This window comes from Bubalus kerabau, chromosome 7, assembly GCF_029407905.1.
Source record: "Bubalus kerabau isolate K-KA32 ecotype Philippines breed swamp buffalo chromosome 7, PCC_UOA_SB_1v2, whole genome shotgun sequence".
In the NCBI taxonomy this organism is placed as follows: domain Eukaryota; kingdom Metazoa; phylum Chordata; class Mammalia; order Artiodactyla; family Bovidae; genus Bubalus; species Bubalus kerabau.
Window position 1 is genome coordinate 121,494,283 of NC_073630.1, and position 22,317 is coordinate 121,516,599.

At 61.7% G+C, this 22,317-nt stretch overlaps 1 protein-coding gene across 7 annotated transcripts in view; it reads left to right on the forward strand.

The window, feature by feature from the left end:
* Positions 1–22,317, forward strand: part of GAK (cyclin G associated kinase) — a 52,350-nt gene that overhangs the window by 22,872 nt on the left and 7,161 nt on the right. For 5 of the 7 annotated variants that reach the window (XM_055589319.1, XM_055589324.1, XM_055589325.1 and 2 more), the window contains exons 9-25: positions 87–199; positions 1,688–1,745; positions 3,208–3,331; positions 3,971–4,126; positions 4,327–4,503; positions 10,336–10,385; positions 10,856–11,004; positions 11,326–11,448; positions 12,243–12,376; positions 15,562–15,756; positions 16,109–16,226; positions 16,549–16,628; positions 19,915–20,108; positions 20,542–20,685; positions 20,773–21,165; positions 21,389–21,568; positions 22,016–22,126. In XM_055589319.1, coding sequence (XP_055445294.1) covers positions 87–199; positions 1,688–1,745; positions 3,208–3,331; positions 3,971–4,126; positions 4,327–4,503; positions 10,336–10,385; positions 10,856–11,004; positions 11,326–11,448; positions 12,243–12,376; positions 15,562–15,756; positions 16,109–16,226; positions 16,549–16,628; positions 19,915–20,108; positions 20,542–20,685; positions 20,773–21,165; positions 21,389–21,568; positions 22,016–22,126 — 2,499 coding nt within the window. The remainder of the gene's footprint in view (positions 1–86; positions 200–1,687; positions 1,746–3,207; positions 3,332–3,970; positions 4,127–4,326; positions 4,504–10,335; positions 10,386–10,855; positions 11,005–11,325; positions 11,449–12,242; positions 12,377–15,561; positions 15,757–16,108; positions 16,227–16,548; positions 16,629–19,914; positions 20,109–20,541; positions 20,686–20,772; positions 21,166–21,388; positions 21,569–22,015; positions 22,127–22,317) is intronic. The other 2 variants (XM_055589320.1, XM_055589322.1) reach the window with 2 other exon arrangements.

Genomic DNA, 22,317 nt, shown 5'->3' on the forward strand with positions numbered 1-22,317 from the left:
GGCCCCCTGCCCTGCAGAGCAGGGGGTGCTGCTTGCCCGGGGCCCCAGCCCAGCTGCCCTTAGAATGAGCTCTGCCTCTGCCGTAGGTTCCATGCTCAAGGTCAACCCGGAGGAGCGGCTGTCTGTCACCGAGCTGGTCAACCAGCTCCAGGAGATCGCGGCTGCCCGCAACGTGAACCCCAAGTCACCCATCACCGAGGTGGGCCTCTGCGTGCCGCTCGCGATGACGCTGTCTGTGTCGCGTTAGAGCCAGGGGGTCCAGCTCCACTCAGTTCTCGCGGAGGGAGGAGCCCCCGGGGTCGCCTCAGGGGCAGTGTGCCGCGCTGTGGGGTTCCTGGAGCCGGGAGGCAGAGCCCGGGGCGGGGCTCAGAGGTTCAGAGCAGGTGAGGTTCAGAGAGGCCAGCAGCGAGGAGGAGAGGGCCGCTGAGGCAAGTCGGCCTGGGCTGCCCCATGGTCTTTCCAGAGAACCTGGGCACTTGGGTGGTTCAAGTCTAGGGTGGTGTTTGGGCCCAAGATCTAGGGGCAGCCAGCCTGCGTGTGCCCCCGAGGACGCTCCACAAGGAGGGCAGAAGTGCTCGGGGAAGGACACAGGCCTCTTCCGCTGGGGCTCACGAGCACATGCTGCTCTCAGTGCATCTAGAGCCAGGAACCCGTGGGCCAGACAGCAGCCCATCCCTACACCCACTGACCGGGGCCTTGTGGGAGAGAAGTCAGCAGGTCCTTGGGGCAGCATGGGCGCACCAGCCCCGGTGGACTCAGACCAGGAAAGCACCAGGCAGGAGGCTGGGCTGAGGGATAAGCAGGAGCCCATGGGGAAGGGATCAGGAGAGTCAGAGGCTCTGTGTGCCACGGCCCGGGCCTGGTGCCTCGAAGCACGTTCCCTGCGGCCCGGGCCTGCAGCCTCGGAGCATGTTCCCTGCAGCTTCTGAGGTGGTGTGGAGCCTGTAGTCCTACCAGGAGGTGCCCCGTGTCTTTGGGAAGCTGATGAAACAACAAAATGAAGTTTCTGATTTCTGAGTAAATGACACAGTTGAGCTAAGACACGTGGGTGTTATTTTTAAGACTCCTTGGAGCATTCCATTTATCACTGGCCACTTTCAGCGCATCACGTACCACAGAGACCATAATACAGTGTTTCTTGAGTCTAATGTGACGTTAACCTGAAAGTAAGAATGCTCTTTGAAACTCCACAAGAGACCTCAGAGCACGCGTTGGGTAGCTGCAGAGAGTGGACGCGGAGCTGCAGTTGCTCTGGGCGGCTGAGCGTGAGGCCGGCCCTCGAGTGGGCTTGTCTGGGCCCGTCGCGCGGTGCCTCGTCTCTCCAGGGTGGTTGTGGTGTTCGGATGGCAGCTGGTGTGGCCTCGGGCTCAGCCCACGGGACCCGCACTGTGCTCTGTGGCTGCGCTTCGTGGCGGCCATCCTGCCCGAGCGTCCACGGGTCCCCGTGCTGTGTCCTGTCGACGGCAGGGCCTGCAGCCTCGGTGGCTGGGGTGGGTTCACGGCTGCTGCCTGTGTTGTGAACAGAGCCGTGTGCCTCGGTGGTACCAAGGATCAGCCCTGGGGTCCAGGGCTCGTCGAGACCCTGGGGGGGGTCCTTGGTGGTTCTGTAGTGAGCCAGGTGGAGGAGGGTGGACTCTGGGTGACGTGTCCCAAACGCCTGGCCTGACCTGAGTTTGCACCTTTCCAGCTCCTGGAGCAGAATGGAGGCTACGGGCACGCAGCCCCTCCCGGCTCCACGGGCAGCAGTGAGTATCCCCGGGACCCTGGTTCACGGTTCCTGAGCCGCCCTAAGACTCAGCAGGGCTGCCCTTCGGTGCCCTTCGCCACAACCGGCGAGGGGGCCAGAGGCCGGGCGCCTGCCGTCCACCCCCTCCCCGCCATCGGGCAGCCTGGGTCCTCCGAGCCCCAGCCTCACCCGAGGGGCTCTGGGGGTCTGCGTGTGGGCTGCCTCAGCCTCAGGCCCCTGGGGGACTGGGCAGCCACACAGGTCTCCGGCGCGCGTGGCCCCTGCCCAGTGAGATGCAGGTGTGCCTTCAGGCCAGCCCGCAGTGACCCTGGGGGTGGCCCCGGAGGAGGTGTGTGAGGGAATAGAGCGGCTGTGTGGGGCCCGCAGGGGCATCGTCTGCTCACCATGAGGCGGGCTCGGGTGGGGAGGTGGGTCTGGCGGTGGGCGGGAGGCCAGTGGACTTGGCTCACAGCTCAGACGTGTTTGCTGAGAGGGTTGCTCTTGATCTGGTAGTTAGCCTGGGGCTTCTGGGGGCCGGTGCAGCCAGGCCTGAGTGCAGCTGGCCCGGAAGGTTCCAGACACGCCTCTGCCCCGTGTCTCCAGGGCCATCCCCACCTCGCTGTCGGGGTCATGTTGCAACTCATCGCCTCCAGGGCTGGTACCGGCAGCTGGCTGGCCCGTGTCCTGGCTCCTTGTCCACTAGTGTGGCTCTGGCTCAGCTGCCTCCCTGGGGTGCAGTGTTGGGGGCCACCTCGAGGTGCGTGGACAGGCGCCCCACATGCGTGCCCTATGCGTGCCACACGCGTGCCAGGCGTGCCACATGCGTGCCAGGCGTGCCACATGCGTGCCCTATGCGTGCCACACGCGTGCCAGGCATGCCACATGCGTGCCCTATGCGTGCCACACGCGTGCCAGGCGTGGGGCAACGGGCTGGCGTAGGTGTCACACACGTGTTGCCACCGGATCCAGAGGCCGCAGGCCCCCCGCACGGGAGCGCGTGGACCCTCCTTCCTGTCCTCACCCCGACTTACGCGTGCACGACTGGGGTGCAGCCGCGCCCTGGACCCTGGTCTCAGGGACTTCCTGAGCCGCACACAGCCCTGCTCCTGCCCCCTCCCCTCCCCTCCCCTCCCCACGCATCTGCAGCCTCCGTCTATGGGCGTGCTCGTACCTTGTGTCCCAGCCTGGTCACCCCCGCTGGGCTCCAGCGTGTGTTTGTCAGAGGCGGGGTCCCGTTGGTGCCCAGCAGGCATTGGGAGTGAGTTGAGTGAATGTCTGGGACGTGGGAACAGCCTCACGCGCCCAGAGGCTCTGGCCTACTGATGCACCCAGGTCCTGCTCTGGGCTCACTTGTACCCGGTTCATTCCTGTGCCGGGGCGTGGAGTGCAGGTGGCCATGTGGGGGACACCTGGCCCCGGTGGAGGGACACACAGGCCGCTGCGGCGCCTGGAGCTCCGCACAGGCCTCTCTCTGCTCGCAGGTCTGGTGGTCGCTGAGTACGAGCAGCCCTATGGCGGGTTCCTGGACATTCTGCGTGGGGGCACCGAGCGCCTCTTCACCAACATCAAGGACACCTCCTCCAAAGTCATCCAGTCCGTTGCCAAGTGAGTTGAGGGTGCACAGGCACGCGGTTCTCTGCTGTGCAAGTTTTGAAGCCTTGGGTGCAGACCTGCATCCAGACGTGCAGAACCCGCACTTAGGGCTGGGTGAGCGTGCGTGCTCAGTGTCTGCTGGCCCCCACGTGAGCTCAGGCATCACCACTTTTCTGCCCTCGTGCTGGAGGCCGTGTGTGGGAGACTGTACACACTGGCTCCGGGCCGCATCTCTCCTGAGGGTGGGCCTGTCCACGGAGACGGCAGCCACGCACGCAGCCTGCAGTGCCATCCTCCAAGCGGTCTCAGCTTTGACCAGGGAGCCCCGTAGAGTTGGGTTCCGTCTGACATGTGCCCGCCTTGTTGGGACGGGGGGCCTGCGTGTCTGTGCTGTGAGCTGCTGGGTAATGCAGCCCCCACATGGCCATGGAGGCCTCAGGCTTGTCTTCTCTGCTGTGGTTATTGTTGTATATTCCCAGCTGTTGGGGACACAGGCAGGGGCTCACGTGCTTGTGCATGAGTATACGTGCACGTGTGAGTTGGCGTGTGCGTGCATGCTGTGTGATCTGTTGGTGGACTCGGTGGCGCCCCAGTGCTTTGCCTCTGACATGACCGTAGGAATGAGAGGAGCTTGGTGTCCGCCCAGTGCAGGCTCTGGCCGGGCAGGGTGCCTGCTTGCTCCTGCACGCTGCGGCCCTTTGTGGTGCCCGGGCTGCACCTCGTCTCCAGCAGGAAGGTCAGAGGCACGTCTGTCTGTCTGGTACCTGGCTCCCCAGAGTCCTGGTCCGGTCGTCGCAGGCTGCGCAGGTGTGAAGACCTGAGGCCCGGGCGGGGCGTGGGCGGGCGGAGGGCCCTGCTCGGGGCCTCCCTGTCAGCTGTCTGTGCTGCTGCGTCCCAGCGGGGGCTGGCCTGGCCTGTGGCAGCTGCCCTCCCACCTGCAGCCCTCCTTGCACGTCTGCTGCCGAGGTGCCCATGGCCGCACTCACATCCTCCTGTCTTCCTCCCAGTGGGGTTCATCGTGGGGTCTCGGGTGGACCCGGCAGGAACAGCAGGCCGACAGCAGCCAGCAGACTTGAGAGAAGCCACTGGGCCTTGCCGAGGAGAGAGGAACCGAGTTCCCACGAGGCTGAGGTGCACGCCTGTGGGCCAGCCTTGCTGGCAGCCTGTCTGCGCACCAGGGCCAGGCAGGTAGCCGCCTCCTGCCCGGGTTGCCCCGGGGCTTGTGAAGCTGGTCAAGGTACTGGCGTGAGCACACTTGCCCAGGGGCTCCGTGCTGAGGCCTGGCACAGTGATGGCCCTGGACTGTGGCCTGTTACCGCACTCCCTGCAACAGGGCCAGGATGGGGTGGACGGGACCTCAGGTCCTCCCTCAAAGCAGGAAGGCCGCTCCCCACACAGGCCAATACCGGATGTGGGGACCCAGCTCAGGACGCTGGCTGGGGGAGGGGCATCCCTGCGGCCACCGGCTCGCAAGTGTGTGGGGAGTGCACCCTGGGCCTCGACCCCCAGGCAAGTGGATGGTTCCCAGGGACCGGCCTTTGTTCTGCGGGTCAGACGAGCATGGCGGCCACGATGCTTGAGCTCACCAGGGGCTTCCTCCGGGTTTGGCACAGGGTCCAGTCAGGGCCTGGTGACAGGGCTCCTCCAGGGCCACTCCGCTCCGGTGCTGCAGGCGAGACCCTTTCTCGGGGTGTGCGGACCCACCCTGTGGCCTCTGGCTCGCAGTCCTGATCCTGAGCTCCTGCCCATCCGTGGTCTCTTGTCGGTCTCTCAGCGCTTTTAGGCTCAGGCCCCGTACGTCCATGCGTCCCGGATCCCACACGCCAGGTCTGCACGGCCGCCTCCACCAGGCGCCCTGAGTCCCCAGCGTGCTGGTGCCTTGGCCCCTCACAGGGGCAGCGGGGCGAGTGGCTGGGCTGTGCCAGCCGCCCAGCAGTGAGCGTCCTGTGTGGAGCCGCGGCCTCTGGGCCTGGGGTGCAGCCCTCTAGCCTCATGTCCGCGTGGACTGCTGCTCCATGCTTTGCTCTGTCTCACGATGGGTGCTCGTCTCTCCGCTGACTTTGTGCCACATGCTGTAGACGGTGCATGTGGTGAGCGTGGCCGGCGCTCTCCCCGGCCTGCTGCTGGCGTCGCTCAGGCACAGGTCTGCCCACGCTCCCTCTGCGCCCTCCACCTTCTGCCCTGGAGGCCTTTCCTTCCCGGGCTGTCAGTGGCGCGGGCCTGCCCTGGCCGTCCCCGGTCGGGACTCCACGCTCTCACTGCTGTGGGCCTGGATTCTGTCCCTGGTCAGGGAACCAGACCCCTCAAGCCGCATAGTGCAGCCAGGGGGGAAAAGAAAGACACACTGTAAATGTTTCAGTATATTGGAGATGTAGCTTTGATGGCTCTGTGGTTGCACGTTTGGGTTTCCGACACACCTGGACCTTCCTTTGGGGACTTTGCTCAACCCCTGCGCACCCCCAGCACAGGAGGCGGACACGCCCTCTCCCCACCTGAGGGAGTCAGCTGCCCTCGCTTGGCTCTGCCTCACGTGGCCGTGCGGTCTCTGAGGGTGTGGCGTGTGTCCCCCTTGCAGCCCGTTTCGGGAAAGCTGGTCTGCAGGGGCTGCTGCTCCTGGTGGCTGCACGGTGCAGGCAGGGGTTGGGGGTGGGCGGCAGCAAGAGTGACCGCCCCGCCCAGGCCGGACGTGCAGAGGGAGCCCCCCGCCCCCCCGCCAGTGAGGAAAACCGCAGCAGCGGACTGCAGCGGGGACGCCGGCTGTCTGTGAGTTTGGGGGGTTTACATTTCAGAGGTCATGTCGCTGCTCGGTTTGTCTACAAATTCTTTGCTTTGAAGATGAAAATCCTGACACTGTTGCCACAGATTTTGATCCCAAAATTCGCATGTAAGTTACCAAAATTGCCAGCAATGTTTTTAAAAATAAGAACAGAGACAAACCTTATTTTATGTCAATTTTTTTCAAGTATCTGTTGTTAGATGTGTTTAGACTCACCCGTGACATGTACTTGGGGGGGTGGTATAAAACATGAGCTGTGAGTCTAAAGAAAATAACAGATTAATGAGTTTATGTTAAAAAGAAAAAATTGGATCTCATTTAATAACAGCAAGATACAGTAGGTCTGATCTGTTAACAGATCTGATCATGAAAAGCTGTTTCTTAGGAAAAGCTGATAAACTACGGAGAGATGTTCTTATGCCACCAGAGCAAGAGGTACATCTTAAGTGTGACCAAAGCATGTAAGCCCTGGAGAAGTTGTTAATAAATTTAACTGACTTAAAAATTCTCTGTTCGTTGAAAAAGCACGTTTTTTTAACAAGAGAATGTGGCAGTGGGTTGGGAGTAAATACGTTCAAACTGTGTGAGTCAGGATGAGTATCCCCAGGATTATAATGATGAGTATCCACAGGATTATAATGACGAGTATCCACAGGATTATAACGGGCTTCCCGGGAGGCCCAGTCGGTAAAGAACCCATCGGCAGTTGCGGGAGACCTGGGTTTGATCCCTGGGTTGGGAAGATCCCCTGGAGAAGGGAAATGGATACCCACTCCAGTATTCTTGCCTGGAGAATCCCGTGGACAGAGGAGCCTGGCGGGCTGCAGTCCATGGGTCACAGAGTTGGTCATGACTGAGCGACTTAGCGCGTGAAGGTGAATGGCTTCCCAGGTGGCGCTAGTGGTAAAGAGCCTGCCTGCCCATGCCGGAGACACAAGAGACGCGGGTTTGGTCCCTGGGTGGGGAAGATCCCCTGGAGGAGGGCATGGCAACCCACTCCAGTACTCTTGCCTGGAGAATGCCATGCACAGAGCAGCCTGGCGGGCTACAGTCCATGGGGTCGCAGAGAGGTGGACACGACTTAGTGACTAAACAGCAGAATGAAGTATGAATAAACACAAGAGGATGCTCAGTTTCGTGTCACTCGTAGACGGCATCGTTGGGTTGCATGTTAGTTGGTGTATGTCGGTCAGTGGTGTGTGAAGTGCTTATTGGCACACAGGCCAGCCTCGCTTCCCTGCGCTTCACAGACAGGTCTGTGCCAGCCCCACGTCCACGAGTCTGTAAGCGCCTTTTCCCAATCTGCTCACTTTGTGTCTCCACGTCCCATTTGGTAGTTCTTGAAACGCTTCCGATGTTTCGTTATTATTGTACTTGTTGTATCTGTGATCAGTGAGTGGCCTTCGGTGTTACTATGAGACCCGCTGAAGGGCTTGGACGACACTTCGCATTTTTTAGCAATTAAGTATTTTTAATTGAAGGGATAGCACTGTCTTTTGGGCATAACACACTGCACGTTAACAGACCCCAGAGTAGTATGAACGTAACTAAGATGCGCTGGGAACCAGGGTGCCCGCACGGCTCGCTTTGCTGGGTCCTGGCTCACTGCCGGGGACTGGAGCCGAGCCCGCCATGTCTCCACAGCACCTGGGGTTGGATTAGTAGGGATGAAGCACAAGCTGGAATCAAGATTGCCAGAAGAAATATCAATAATCTCAGATACACAGATGACACCACCATAATGACAGAAAGCAGAGAGGCGTGTTGATGAGTGTAAAAGAGGAGAGTGAAAACGCTGGCTGCAAACAGCGTATTAAAAAGCAGAGATGTGACTTTGCTGACAAAGGTCCCTCTAGTGAAAGCTGCGATTTTCCCAGTGGTCACGTACGGACGTGAGAGCTGGGCCATAAAGAAGGCTGAGCGCCAAAGAATCGATGGTTTTGAACTGTGGTGTTGGAGAAGACTCTTGTGAGTCCCTTGGACAGCAAGGAGATCAAACCAGTCAATCCTAAAGGAAATCAACCTTGAATAATCATTGGAAGGACTGATGCTGAAGCTCCAATACTTCGGCCACCTGATGCTAGGAGCCGACTCCTTGGAAAAGACCGTGATGTTGGGAAAGAGTGGAGGCAGGAGGAGAAGGGGATGACAGAGGATGAGATGGTTGGATGGCATCACCGATGAGATCGACATGAGTTTGAGCAAGCTGTTGGTGATGGACAGGGAAGCCTGGAGTGCTGTAGTCCATGGGGTCGCAAAGAGTCGGACACGACAGAGTGAATGAACAACAACTGTTTTCTAGTCCTTGTTGCTTTCTTGTTTTTAGTTTTTTGGTTTTTTTTTTTTTTTCCTTCTGTTTCATAGAGGAGAAGTCAGGGAGTATATCCCCAGTCACTGTCCCCATACAGTTCTAGATCACAGCTGGCCCTCAAGAAGAACAAATGTGAGATCTGAAAGGTGAAAGAGAATAAGAAATCTTTATTTTCTCAGAGCAGTGGTAACCAGACGTGCAGGCTGAGATCTCACAGCAGCTTCCCAATGAGCTGATGAAAACTATGCTTTGTGACTCTGCAGTGGGAGCTGGTGGTTCTACTTGAGCCTTTTCTATGATCCCATTTTCTCTCCTTGCTCACTTCACCACTTATACGCCCTTTCTTTGCTGACTTCAGTGGTTGCCCTGGCACGTGCAGTCACCAGCTGACCCAGGTCCGCTTTGAGATAGCACGCTATTCCTTCCAGGGAAAGGTGTGCTTCCTGACTCCACAGAAACCCTGCCGCCTCCCTCCTGTCCCCACGTCACTGCTGTTCATGTCTCCTCAGTTCTTGAGGACAGTGTCTCGGGGCACCGAGTCCTGGCTGGTGGTTTTTCTCCCAACACTAAATATCTGGCTTCACTCCTTGGCTGCATGGTTTCTGGGGTGAAGCCAGGCATAATTGTTACCGTAGCTCCCCCAGAGGTAAAGTGTCCCCTGCCCCGAGCTGCTTTCAGGATTTTGTCTTCACCTTTGATTTTTCCTGAAGTTGAAACTGACATGCCCTAGGGTAGCTTTTCTGGTGTTTGTCCTGCGGGGTGTTCTCTGGGCTTCCTGGATCTGTGGTTTGGTGTCTGATGCTGATTTAGATAAATTCTCACTTAAAATGTATGGCGTGTCTTCTGTTCTCCCCTCTTCCCTCCTTTTGGGGTCCCTGTTATGTCACAGGCTCACCACACAGGCCTTGGATGCTCTCTGCTATCCCCCAGCCTGTGCTTTTGGGCTTTCGGGGATTCTGTTGAGATCTAGCCCAGAGGTTCCTCCCCAGCCACGTCCAGTCTACTCAGCATCAAAGGCAGCCTTCTTTTCTGCTCAGGGCCTCCACCTCGCATTTCCTTCTGGCTCTCCCTTAGAAGTTCCACCTCTGCTCACTCTCTGTCTGACCCGCACACTGCCAGCTTTAACCGTCAGCACCCTCAGCACGTCAGCCCCAGCTGTTGCTGGTTTTTACAGCTGCTGGGTCTTCTTGCTGCGTGGGCTTTCCTCTGTTGCGGCGGGGAGGGCTGCCCTCCCGTTGCGGCACGCAGGCCTCTCGCGGGGGCTTCTGCTGTTCTGAGCATGGGCTGCAGGTTGTGTGGGCTCAGCAGTCATGGTCCCCAGTTTCCAGAGCAGAGGCTCAGTAGTTGTGGCACTTGTGAGGCACGGTCTTAGTTCCTCCGTGGCATGTGGGATCTTCCCAGATCAGGGATTGAACCCTTGTCCCCTGCAGGCACATTCTTAACCACTGAGCCGCCAGAGAAGCCCCAGCCCCAGCTGTGTAAGTTCCCAGTCTGGTAACTCCAGCCTCCCTGCCATGTCTGGTTCTCACGCATGTTCTGTCTCTTTAGACTGTTTCTTGGCACTCGGTGCCTCGTGATCGCTTAGCCGGACATGACGCACCACGCCAGCAGCTCTGTCTTCATTTTTGTCGTCATCTCTCTCCCAAACTTCTCTCAGTGTCCACCTTGAGTAGTGAGAGGATAAAGGTCCTTCCTGTCGGGCCCTGCCTCCCCCTCGTGGTTTATAATTTCTCCTTCGCCTCGTAGGTAGGTGACACTCCACACGTGCACATGTACACATGTGTGCAGTCACCCAGGCCCATGTGTGCACACTGACGGGCTGCAGCCTGAACCCTGCAACCTCTCAAGGACTCGCTTCAGTTTCGGCTCCCATGAGTTAATCGTAGAAATTTCCTGTAATAACCAAGTTCCCTTTGTTTTTAATCCCAGCTATGCGAAGGGAGATCTGGATATTTCTTACATCACGTCCAGAATCGCAGGTACGTTTGCCAGCGTTAGCTGTGAGGATGTCTTCTGGTTCCTTCCCGTCTGGTGACGTGCGCCAGGTGCCGGCCTCGGGCGTCTGTCCATGTGTCCAGTGTGCCTCCAGGCCCTGCAGCCGGCAGTCCTGTGTCAACCCAGGACCCCGGTCAAGCCCCCTCCCTGGTCTGGAATGTTCTGGAAGGCTGAGGTCCTGAGGGAGGTGATGCGAGGCCACACATACTGTCCAGACGCTTGGAGACCCTGTGGTGCTTCGGGCCGTGTAGAGGCCACGCCTCAGGAGGGCCTTGGGGACCCCGACCAGGGATCCTTGCGGATCTGACGCACGGCAGGGCAGGGTCTAGGGGCCTCTGATCCCCCCTTCTCAGGACCACCGTACTGACGGGCCAGCAGCCGCGAGCAGTGGGGCCTCACACGGCTGACCGTCCGGCCCATGGCTGGAGAGGCTGCAGGGGCTCCTGTCTTTCAGTCATGTCGTTCCCGGCGGAGGGCGTGGAGTCGGCCATCAAGAACAACATTGAGGATGTGCGGCTGTTCCTGGACTCGAAGCACCCAGGCCGCTACGCCGTCTACAACCTGTCCCCGCGGACCTACCGGCCCTCCAAGTTCCACAACCGGGTGAGCAGCGGCCTTGTGCCGATGCTTAGGGTCCACCCCAGATGCCGCCTGGGGGTTGGAGGGCGGTTCTCAAGGATCTCTGAGCATCACTGAGCCCGTGGTGCCTCCAGAGGGAACACAACACCATGCAGTCTCTGCTGTCACTCGGCCCGTGGACGCTGTTTACAGTGTAGAGACTGAGGCGGATGCAGCAGTCTGCAGCTCTGGCCATGTGCGCCGGAACCTGGCTCCCGAGTCCTGCTGCACGCCTGGGGCGGGCAGTGTCGGGTGGTGTGGGGAGGCCCGTGTCTGCACCCCGCTGGTGAGCCGCCCTGCCTGCAGGTCTCCGACTGCGGCTGGGTGGCCCGGCGGGCCCCGAGCCTCCGCAGCCTGTACAGCCTCTGCAGGAACATGCACGCCTGGCTGCGCCACGACCCTGGCAACGTCTGCGTGGTGCACTGCATGGTGAGCGGGCCAGCCTCCCCGGGCACTCAGGACAGAGGGGACCTCCAGGCTCCCGGGTGGTGGCACTGGGGGTGAGACGGGTGACCGTCTGGGCGGGCTCTCCCGGGGCTCCTCGCTGAGCTGCCCCACCTCGGGTGACACCGAGCACCAGCCACCCGCCGCTCCTGGCAGTGGCTCTGCTCGGGCCTGCGGCCATGGCCCAGTCCTGGTGCCCCAGGGTGGGTCCTGTCGTTCCAGGGCGGCAGACCTTGGAGGGAACAGTGGCTGTCGGGGAGGGTGGGGGGCGCAGGCCTTGCACCTGCCGTGTCCACACCTGGGCCCCCCAGCAGCAGGGCTTCTGGCAGAAAACCGTCCTCACGGTGGTCTTCCTGCCTCTTTGGTGGAAGACAGGGGGTCCCCTCAGGCAGCACCCGTGTGCGGAGGCTGGTCTGCCTCCTGGGACCCCGTGTCTGACCCCCTTCTGGGGCTGAGGATCTGTGGACATCTTGTCCAGTGGGGCGCCTGCTGGAACCTGCCCTCGGAGGCCAGCACTGCCGTTCTGCTGTTGGTGACGTCAGGCAGGAAAGACGATGGGGAGGCATGAGGGTGCCCGTGGGTGGCTGGGCACAGGGGTCGGGTGGGGACTGTGAGCATGTGCTGTGTGTGGTCTGCCACCTCAGGCCTTCTGTGGAGCCCTGCATCCCTGCCTCAGGTGGGGTTTCCTTAGCCCCTCGAGGAGCCTTGGCCTTAGGCAGAGGCCATGACCGTCCCGGGGGAGTGAGCACCGCCCGTACACGCCCCGCGCTCTGTCCTAGGACGGGAGGGCGGCGGCGGCCGTGGCTGTGTGCTCCTTCCTGTGCTTCTGCCGGCTCTTCAGCACCGCGGAGGCCGCTGTGTACATGTTCAGCATGAAGCGGTGCCCACCGGGCATCTGGCCATCCCACAAGAGGTATGGTGTCTGCCGTGGGGTGTGGGTGTGGCATCGGGGGCACACAGGCCTGTGGGTGCAGTCGGGTGGCTTCACTTCCTGCCCACCAGGGCCCTTGAGCAGTACCTCTGTCTGTTCCTGGTACCTGCTTTCCCAGTGTCGTGGCCTCTTGCTCGGTGGGCAGGGGCATGTGGCCTGCTGGCTCCATTTTGCAGGTGGAGTGGCGTTTGGGGGCTCTCTGGCCGCACATGAGGGCAGCACCCTCTCTGTGCTGTGTCCACCACATCAGGGTCTGTGAGACACGTGGGTTTCCAGGCTGTCTTTGCTGACCACTTACACGAGATGGTTTCCTGGGTCTGCATCTGGCTCCTGCCCACCCACCGCCTTTCTGGGGCCACTGTCTGCACCCAGGCCAGCTGGCCTCGCTTCCATCCACCTCGCAGCAAGAGGGAGCCTGGTGCTCTGTCTGAGGAGTCATTAGGCCCCTGGAGTCCCTGGAGTCCCTGGAGTCCCTCCTCTGTGGGGAGGGCCTTGGAGCAGGGAGAGCCAGGGCCCTGACCATGGGGGAAACTGGGGAGCGTCCAGGCTGGTGAGGCACCACTGTGGGTATCGCCCTCACTCGGGGTGGCTGTGTGGCCTGGACGGTGGGGTGAGGAGCTTGCCCCTCTCCTGGTTGTCGGCCCAGCCTGTTGGCTCACTGCCCGGGGCAGCACCTTGTCCCTCACCCCCCTGAGAGGGCTGGCCACACTCTGATGTCTTCTGTGTGGCTCCAGAGGGTGGGGGGTGGGGGCCCATCCACTGTGCAGAAGGGGCAGGAGAGCCAGGGCTGGGCTGCCAGGCAGGCTTCTGACCCTTTCAGCCCATCAGCCTCCCGTGTGGGCACACCCAGGGCTCCCAAGCTGTGCCTGCAGGGAGGGCCCTGCTCAGGGTTGTGGTCAGAGGCAGCAGTGTTGCTGCTGGTGTGTGTGTGCCTGGCCCTGGGCCCCCTAGTAGACCCCAGGCTGCTGCCCTGGAGGCGCGCAAGTGTGGAGAGGGTCCACCCCCTCCCGCCCCCAACAGCTCAAGAGCAGCACCAGCTCTGAGTGCACGGCTTCCCCATGCCTGTCGGAGAAGCTGCCTTGGAGCCTTCGGCTGGCCGCCAGCCCCAGGAGGGACGGGGCCCACAGGAGACGCAGGCGCCCCAAGGACAGGTTGGCGAGGGAGGCTGCCGCTCAAGGGGCATGAGGTCACCCAGGGGACATTCAGATGAGGCAGCCTTCACACGAGACTTGGAAGCGTGCCGGAAGTGTGGGGTCACTGGTCCATGTGTTCGAGACTCTGACGAAGTGGGGGCTGGAGGCCATGCTTGAGCAGGGAGGGAGCTTGTCAGAAGTTCTGTGCCCTGGAGGGGCGTAAATGCCATTGGGCGTGTCAGACGATCCAACAGATGCACCCCCGGGGCCCTGTGGGAGACGGAGTCCAGAGGAGGTCCTGATGATTCCCCCAACTTAACGGAAGAGCTCGAGCCTCAGACACCCAGAGGACACAGCAGGGTTCAGGCCAAACCAGAAGGCGCACCTGGGCCGCTGGAACCCACCCCGGGCTCTCTCCGCACGGCCAGTGTGGGTGCCGAGAGAGACACTGAGGCCACAAGGGGAGCCCCAGGGCGTGCTCGGGTGACCCAGGAGCTCGTGACGGGAAGCATGGGCCGGTTGTTGGGAAGCTGCTTCGTGGCCCTGTGGGCCTGCGCCCTCATGGCCAGTGTGGGTGCCGAAAGAGACGCTGAGGCCACAAGGGAGGCCTGGGGCGTGCTCGGGTGACCCAGGAGCTCGTGACGGGAAGCATGGGCCGGTTATTGGGAAGCTGCTTCGTGGCCCTGTGGGCCTGCGCCCTCATGGCCAGTGTGGGTGCCGAAAGAGACGCTGAGGCCACAAGGGAGGCCTGGGGCGTGCTCGGGTGACCCAGGAGCTCGTGACGGGAAGCATGGGCCGGTTGTTGGGAAGCTGCTTCGTGGCCCTGTGGGCCTGCACCCTCATAGAGGTGGGCAGGGGCGTGTGCGGGCCCTGCCCAGAGGCTGGAACCCCAGTCGTGTCGCCCGCCCGCTCTCACTGCCCAGGTTGCCTGCTCCTCTCAGCCTTGGGTCTTGAGTCTGCTTCCAGGCTCACTCAGGCTGTGGACGTGGGTCATGGGTCTTGGCTTCTTGCTGTTGGTGAAAAGTGCCCAGATCTCCTGGCGCATGGTGGGCGGTCCTACCACAGCTCTCACGAGTGGCGACAGTGCTCTGGTAACATGAAGTGTGACAGTTGTGGGTTCAAATTCAGTCGTGGCCCCTGCTTGTTCCCAGGAGACAGGTTAGACCAGGGCCAGAAATGGCGGCGCCACAGAGAGGGGGCGGGGCCACGCAGGGGGTGGCCCCACACTGAGGGGGTGGTGCCTTGCAGAGGGGCGGGGCCACGCAGAGGGGGCGGGGCCTCAGGGAGGGGTGGTGCCTCGCAGAGGGGCGAGGCCATGCAGAGGGGGTGGAGCCTCGCAGAGGGGCGGGGCCACGCAGAGGGGGCGGGGCCTCAGGGAGGGGTGGTGCCACACGGGGGCCAGGCCACAGAGAGGGCAGTGCCTCAGAGGGGGTGGAGCCATGGAGCCATTGAAACCCGAAAGGAGTCAGGAGCAGGTTGCAGATCCACAGAGCAGGACGCGGACAGTCTCCGTGGCCAGTCAGGCAAGTTGGTGGGTCAGATCAGAGCCACAGCATGTCCCACGATAGAAATGTGCACTCGGAGCCCTCGAAAAGGCCCAGTCTGGGCCCTTAAACTGCAGCAGGTTGAGAACAATAGAAATCATGTGAGACGTGTTCCCAGGCCATTGAGGAGTTAATCCGGAAATCAGGACAGCAAGACTGCTTTGGAAACCCTAGATGTTTCCAAGGGAAAAAACCTACTTCTGAGTACCCGTGAATCAGAGAGGAAGTCTCAAGGGAAATGTAAAGGCATTTTGAACTGAGTGAAAATTACATCAGATTCATGAAATGACACTAGAACGTTGCTTTGAGGGGAATTTCATGTGAAATGCTTACATGTGATTGAAAAAAGGATGTCCTGACAGGATCCAGAGACAGGGAACATGCATGTGACGAATGTGACGTAGCGTGTGGGCTGCACGTGGAGCACGTAGATGATCCCCGTGGGCTGAGTACAGAGCACACGTGACCCGGCTTGCCTCCTGCCTTCCAGGTACATCGAGTACATGTGTGACATGGTGGCCGAGGAGCCCGTCACGCCCCACAGCAAGCCCATCCTGGTGAAGGCTGTGGTCATGACCCCTGTGCCGCTCTTCAGCAAGCAGAGGAGCGGCTGCAGGCCCTTCTGTGAGGTCTACGTGGGGGATGAGCGTGTGACCACCACGTCCCAGGAATACGACAAGATGAGGTGGGCTCGGGCGCAGGCCCTTCTGTCTGCGCAGCCTCGTGCTCCTGCAGCTGTGGGAGGCGCCTGTTCTCTGGGCTTGCAGCCGGATGGTGGGCCTCGGTGTGGTGGGGCTGGGAGAGGTGAGCCTGGGTGGGGTGGGCTGGAGGCAGGGCTGGCAGAGCCCTTGGGGTTCCTCCAGGTCTTTGTGCTGAGTGGTTCCTTGGACGTCATTTCCTGGAGCATCCTCCTGCCCAAACCCTGACATAATTTGGTAGAAAAATCACGAGGCAGGAGGAAACACGCTTCGGTCTTCGTCAGCATGTGCGCCTCTCGCTTACGTAAGGGAACTGCTTGTTTTGGTTCTGTTCTCCAGAGACTTTAAAATTGAGGATGGCAAAGCGGTCATTCCCCTGGGCATAACAGTCCAGGGGGACGTGCTCATCATCATCTATCATGCGAGGTCCACCCTGGGAGGAAGGCTGCAGGCCAAGGTAAGGGGGGTGCCAGCGGCCCTGGGCTCACAGGTGAGCTTGGCCCTTCGTGTGCAGTGAGGGCCCCAGTCTCGCCTGTGTGGCAGAGCTGGTCGGCAGCCTGCACCTGCCCTCTGCACGGGCCCGAGGGCCTGCTGGGCTATGGCCTGGGGCTCCCCTGTGGGCCCAAGGAGCTGCTTGTCAGCAGAGGCGCCACCGTGATGTCTCTGTGTCCCCGCCACCTGGAGCCCTGCCTGGGGCTCTGAGACCCTGGGACCCATGAGAAGCCTGGCGGGGCCCCCACCCAGCCTGAGGACGGCTGCTCCTGTGCTCCCGCCCGCAGATGGCGTCCATGAAGATGTTTCAGATCCAGTTTCACACAGGGTTTGTGCCTCGGAATGCAGCCACTGTGAAGTTTGCCAAGTATGTTGGGGCGCCCCGCAGGGGGATGGGAGGGGTTGGGGCACACAGGCCCCCCACCGAGGGTGGGGTACAGATGAATGCCGCACGGTGGAAGCTGGCAGGGGCCCAGGAGGGCTCCTGCAGGAGGTGCCACGCGGGGGCTGCTCGTGGTGATGGCTCGGGGGGCCCCCAGCATCAGTAGTGTGGGCCAGAGGTGCCTCTCGTGTTTCTGCGTGTTGCTGCTTCTTTAAGAGCCTCGAGGCTCGTGTTTCCGCGTGTTGTTGCCCTTTAAGAGCCTCCAGGCACGTTCCCGTCTGTTAGTGTGTTTTCACGTTGGCTCCCTGCGTTCTGTTTTATGTGACAATAAGACAGAGATGAGGAGTGTCACATCTTTAGGCCTCAGGTTTTTTCTCCTTCAGGGAGGGTGCCTCAGGGCTTCCATAGGCCTAGCTTCCTGAGATGTGTCTCCTTAGAAGCCAGATGATGAAGACGAGTAAGCAGAAGATGTGCGCACATCTAAGCTGGGGAGCGGCATTTACTGCCTGGGTCATGTGTGCTGGGAAATACAGGGGTTCCACTGCAGACCTGTAGGTAGACAGGAGGAGGTGTGACTCGGGGGCTGCCACAGCCGGAACTGAGGGTTCCGCCGCACGTGTGGTAGCAGAGTAGACGTGGGAACGTGGTGGACGTAGGGATGTCGAGTACCGGGGAGAGGCCAGGCAGCCCTGTTTGGAGCCTGAGGAAAAAAGGATACAGTGGAGATCGTGCTGGGAAGACCCCTGGCCGGAAATTTCCTGAAAGGGATCTGAGAGACATCAGACCATAGAATCAAAACTGGAAACCGGGACTTCTCTGGTGGTCCAGTGGTTAAGACTCAAAGCTCCTAGTGCAGGGAGCCTGTGTCCGATCCCTGGTTAGAGAACTAAAGCCCATGTGCTGCAACTGAACGTCCAGTACAGTCAAATAAAAAACAAACCGGAAACAGCAAGCAGCTCTTAGAAGGAAGGGATGTCAAACTGCTGAAAACCAAAGATGACCTTTCCAGTGCCCCCGGGGTGGCCTTCACAATAAGGAGACCAGCAGCTGCTGTGCACCCGCGCAGTGGAGCCGAGTTGGGGCACTTACGGGAGAAGAGCATCACCAACTGCGAAGTCCGTGTCTGGGGGAATCATCCTTCAAAATCACAGCCAGTCAGAGATGTTTTCAGGCAACGAAATGTTTGCAGCACGTGTGTCATGCATGGACCTGTTAGGCCGTGTGCAGGACACGTAAGGAAATGGGGGTTGGAAAGAGAAAGCCCCCATTAAAGGTGGGCAGGAGGCTCCTGGCGCTTCAGAGGGATGGCATCCACATGGCCTGTGAGCTCCTGGGCAGGCTGCCGCGTCCCTCGTTGCCTGGGAAGCAGTTTAGAGCTGTGAAGACAAGTAATGCGCCAGGAGCCACGCAGAGTTAGTCTTCTCGTGGTGAGAACTCCTCGTGCTGAGAACCACTGAGATGGCCGTAGAGTTAGAGTCTTCTCGTGGTGAGAACTTCTCGAGATGAGAACTGCTGAGATGGACGCAGAGTTAGAGTCTTCTCGTGGTGAGAACTCCTCGAGATGAGAACCGCTGAGATCTCCGTCTCAGCGACTTTGATGCGACAGCGTGGCACCATTAGCCCTGCCCCCAGAGCCTTAGGCTCAGTGGCTCCAGATTAGGAAGAGGCCCAGGGCTGTTGGTGGTCGGATGGTGAGTGAGACACGGTGTCACGTCTGTGACCCCTGGTGTCTGCTCGGGCCTCCTTGGGGTCCCCACGGCCTGAGAAGCGGCCACCCCTGGGGGTGTGGTCCTGCTTGTGTCTGGAGAGAGACTGGTTTTACTCTGTATGGACAGGGGAGCTGTGCTTCACCTCAGGTCAGGCCTCTGGAAGTGGACTCATTGGTTAAAGAGGAGAAAGTGGTGCCTGGCGGGCTGTTGAAAGAGGACACTTCTCAGAAGGACTCAGATTCTTCGGGGGCCCTCCTGTGACGGGGGTGGGGAGCAGGTGTGAGCGAGGAGGGGGCAGTCTGGGGCGAAAGCCAGTGCGTTTGTTCCCTGCCCAGTGGGTGGGGCTGGGCCCTCTGAGACCCCGGCCCTTGAGGGGCGCTGGGGGCTGCACCTCGTGTCATAGACCTCATTGTGTCCTCACTGGCTGTGAAGACCCTGGCCTGGGGGCCGCCTCTTGGCTGGACCGGGCGGGGAAGCGGGGTGGGTGGCCGCCAGCATGCTGCTGGGAGTGGGCCCCAGGGCCCTTCCGCCCTGGAGCTGAGCTTTAGCGGCCTCGCGCCCTCTGTGGGCTGGTCCCCACCTCGTGGACGGGCCCGTCCGCAGGCCCGTCCCCGCCGTCGCCGTCGGGCTTTCCTGCTGTGGCCCCTGCACCTTCTCCTCCCGACGCTGGCTGGCCCTGTGTCGTGTTCTGGGGGCGCCCCACCGGGACCCGAAGGAGAGCCCTGCGGCCCGGCAGCCGCTCTGCCTGCACCCACGTGGGCCTGGCCTCCCCCCACAGAGGCCCCTGGTGCCCTCATCGTGCAGAGGGGGCCAGGGCCATGAGGAATGGGAAGGACTGACCGGGGGACGTCACTCTGGGGTCACGCATGCTTGCTCACCCCGTGTTGTTGGGTCGCGACACCTCTGGCCCTCGGGGACCTGCCACTCCTTTTTAGCTCCTCCTCTCGTCGTCTTCCTGTTTTTACACGCATGACCAGTAAGTAACATGAACAGAAGTCAGCGAAGAACCCGCCGTGGGCCCCTGCCGCCGGCTGAGGAACCGGGGTGCGTCAGTGCCGTCCTCAGGGGCCCTCGGCAGGAAGGAGCAGGCTGGAATTCTCTGCAGGTGGAGGGCCGCAGGCCTCAGGCTGCCTGGTGAGCTGGCTGCCGCGGCCAGGCTGCTCCCACCCCGCGGGGGTAGGCCATTGCCTCTCCAGCAGCTCCCAGAGGTCTTGGTTTGTGGACGTCTGTTCACAGGGGTTTTGCCAGGATGGATGGCATTGTTTTTATTTGAACCTGCATTTTACGATCTGAGAGCCTGATCCGATTTGAAGCCCAGGACCTGAGGGGTGACGGGAGTTGGGCTCCTGCTCTGAGGGTGTGGTCGGGTCTTGCTGCACACAGACCCCGCAGGCCCCTCTGATCCTTTGCTCAGTGGTGGCTTGCATGTCCAGAGCATGAGGTGCGGGCGTGGTGCCCGCCGAGAACACGGCCCTGCCCTGCGCTTGCATCCTGGTGGACGTTGGGGTGACCCCCAAAGTGTCCGTGGTCCTTCCTAACCTGCGCCTGGCCTCCAACTGCAGGTATGACCTGGATGCTTGCGACATCCAGGAGAAGTACCCTGACTTGTTCCAAGTGAGCCTGGAGGTGGAGGTAGAGCCCAGAGACAGGCCTGGCCGCGAGGCCCCACCCTGGGAGGGTGCCGGCATGCGAGGGCTGAACCCCAAGATCCTCTTCTCCAGCCGGGAGGAGCAGCAAGATGTCCTGTCCAAGTTTGGTGAGATCCAGCGTTGGGGGCACACCTGCGGGGCCCCTGCAGAGGTCATCCTGGTGACCCCCGTCCGCGGGGTCAAGGCCTCTTTCCAGAGCGCTTCTGAGTGAGCGCCGGAAGCGTGCTGGTGGTGACCCTGGGGCTCTCTCGGCCACAGCACAGGTTGCCTGTGTTCTTGGCGGGCTTTTTTTCCATTTTATTACGTGAGGTATAGCTAAGTATTCCTAAAAAGCATGTGTACCTCTGTGAGCACATCTGTGTGCATGGGTATACACGTGTGCACACATGTGACCCAGAGCAGCCTCGGGCAGCAGTGGTATCCATTCACAGATGGGCCCGCATCGGTTGTCCTGTGGGTTCTGGACGTGGAAGCTTGTCCCAGCCCTGGGCCTGGTCCTGGAGCCCTGAGTGGGGGGCCTGACACCCCCTCTTCCTGCAGGGAAGCCGGAGCTCCCCAGGCAGCCTGGGTCCACCGCACAGTACGACGCCGAGGCCGGGCCCGCGGACGCCGAGCCCCCCACGTCGGACTCGCCGCACAGCAGCGTGGATGCCGACCACTTCCTGCACACACTGGACTGGCGGGGTGGGTCGGTGGGCCTGGCTGCCCCTTGGGGCTCCCCTCGGCGCCCCCTCTTGCTGAGCCACAGCCATCCTGCTGTCTTCTTTGCAGAGGACCGGGACTCCACCGCGGGCCCGGAGGGTCACCTGGCCGAGGAGGGTCCCTCTGCTGTGGCCGAGGACGGCTGTGTGAGTGAGCCATCGGATGAGGAAGCCCCGACGCCCTCTGCAGAGAGCGGGGACACAGGCGATGAGGACGTGCCCGCCCCCGCCGCGCCGCAGGAGGACAGCGTGGACCTCCTGGGGCTGCACGCGGAGACGGGGCCTGTGCCCGCCCCCCAGGCCCCCGGCGGCCCCCCCAGCAACGCAGACCTGCTCGGCTGCCTGCTCGGGGCCCCGGGCCCTGCTCCGGAGGGTGCTGTGGGGGGCCTGCTCGACGGGGATGCGGCCCTGCTCTTCAGCAGCCCAGCCCCTGCGCCTCGCACCCAGACCACCGCCCCGGCCGGTAGGTGCTGCTGCTGGGAGTTCTCTGTTACTCAGGCACCTCGAGCCATCGTGAGGCGGGTGCTGGTCAGCACTAACCCCCACACTTGGGGCCCAGGTGCCTGGGGAGGGTTGTCCCAGGGTGGGCACCTGATCTGAGTGTGCATGGCGGTGCCCGCACTCACGCCTGCCTGGGCTGAGTGTGCGTTGCCATGCCTGCACTCACGCCTGCCCGCTCGGTGTAGCCGCAGCTGACCCGTTCGGCCCGCTCCTGCTGCCGCCCGACGTGGACACCCCCCCCAGCTCGCAGCCGGACCTCTTCGGGGAATTCCTCAACTCAGACGCCCCGGCCGCCCAGCCCGCGCCCTTCCCCTCCACCCACAGCGCTCCGCCGCCAGCCTGCAGCACCGATTTCCTGCGTCTTGGTGAGGGCAGCCTCTGCTCCTGGGTGTAGGGTGGGCGGGCACGGTCTCAGGTCCTCCCTCCCCCGGGACGGGCGCACAGCCGGTGTCCACACTGTGCACCCTGCTGGGTTCATGGGGCGGGAGGCAGGTTTGGGGGTGTCTGTGTGTGGCTGGCTGCAGCAGGAGGAGACCCCTGGAGAACCTCTCAAGTGAGGAACCAGACGCTGGTCTCAGCACCGCCCTCAGAGTCTCCACTTGCTGACTCCTCACGCCCTGTCCTCAGCCTGAGGGAACCAGTCAGAGGGTGGCCCGGAGGGTGTGAGCCTGGGGGGCCCCTGCCCGGCCACCCGAGCAGGGGATGGGGGTGCCCCGCAGACGGGACTCACAGCAGCCTGTCCCCTGAGAGCCCGTGTGAGGCTGTGTGTCCACCCCGCCGGGGATCCTCAGAAAGCGTCATTGTCTTCCCAGGGGACCTGCCTGCCGAGCCCAGCAAGATGACAGCCTCTGCCAGCCACCCCGACCTGCTGGGAGCCTGGGATGCCTGGGCCGAGGCGCCGGCCCCCACGCTTGCTGCAGATGGTTAGTGGGGAGACTGTGCCCTCCCCAGCCCTTCCTTCCCATACCTGCGCTGGTTCTGAAGTTTTCACCCCATCTGTTCCTTAGTGCCTCCCGCAGGGCCCCGGGGAGGCTGCGGGCTGTCCTGGTCTGCCCTCCTGGGGCCGGGAGGGCGGCGGGCCTCCCACTTGTCATGCGTGTCCTGTAGGAGGCAC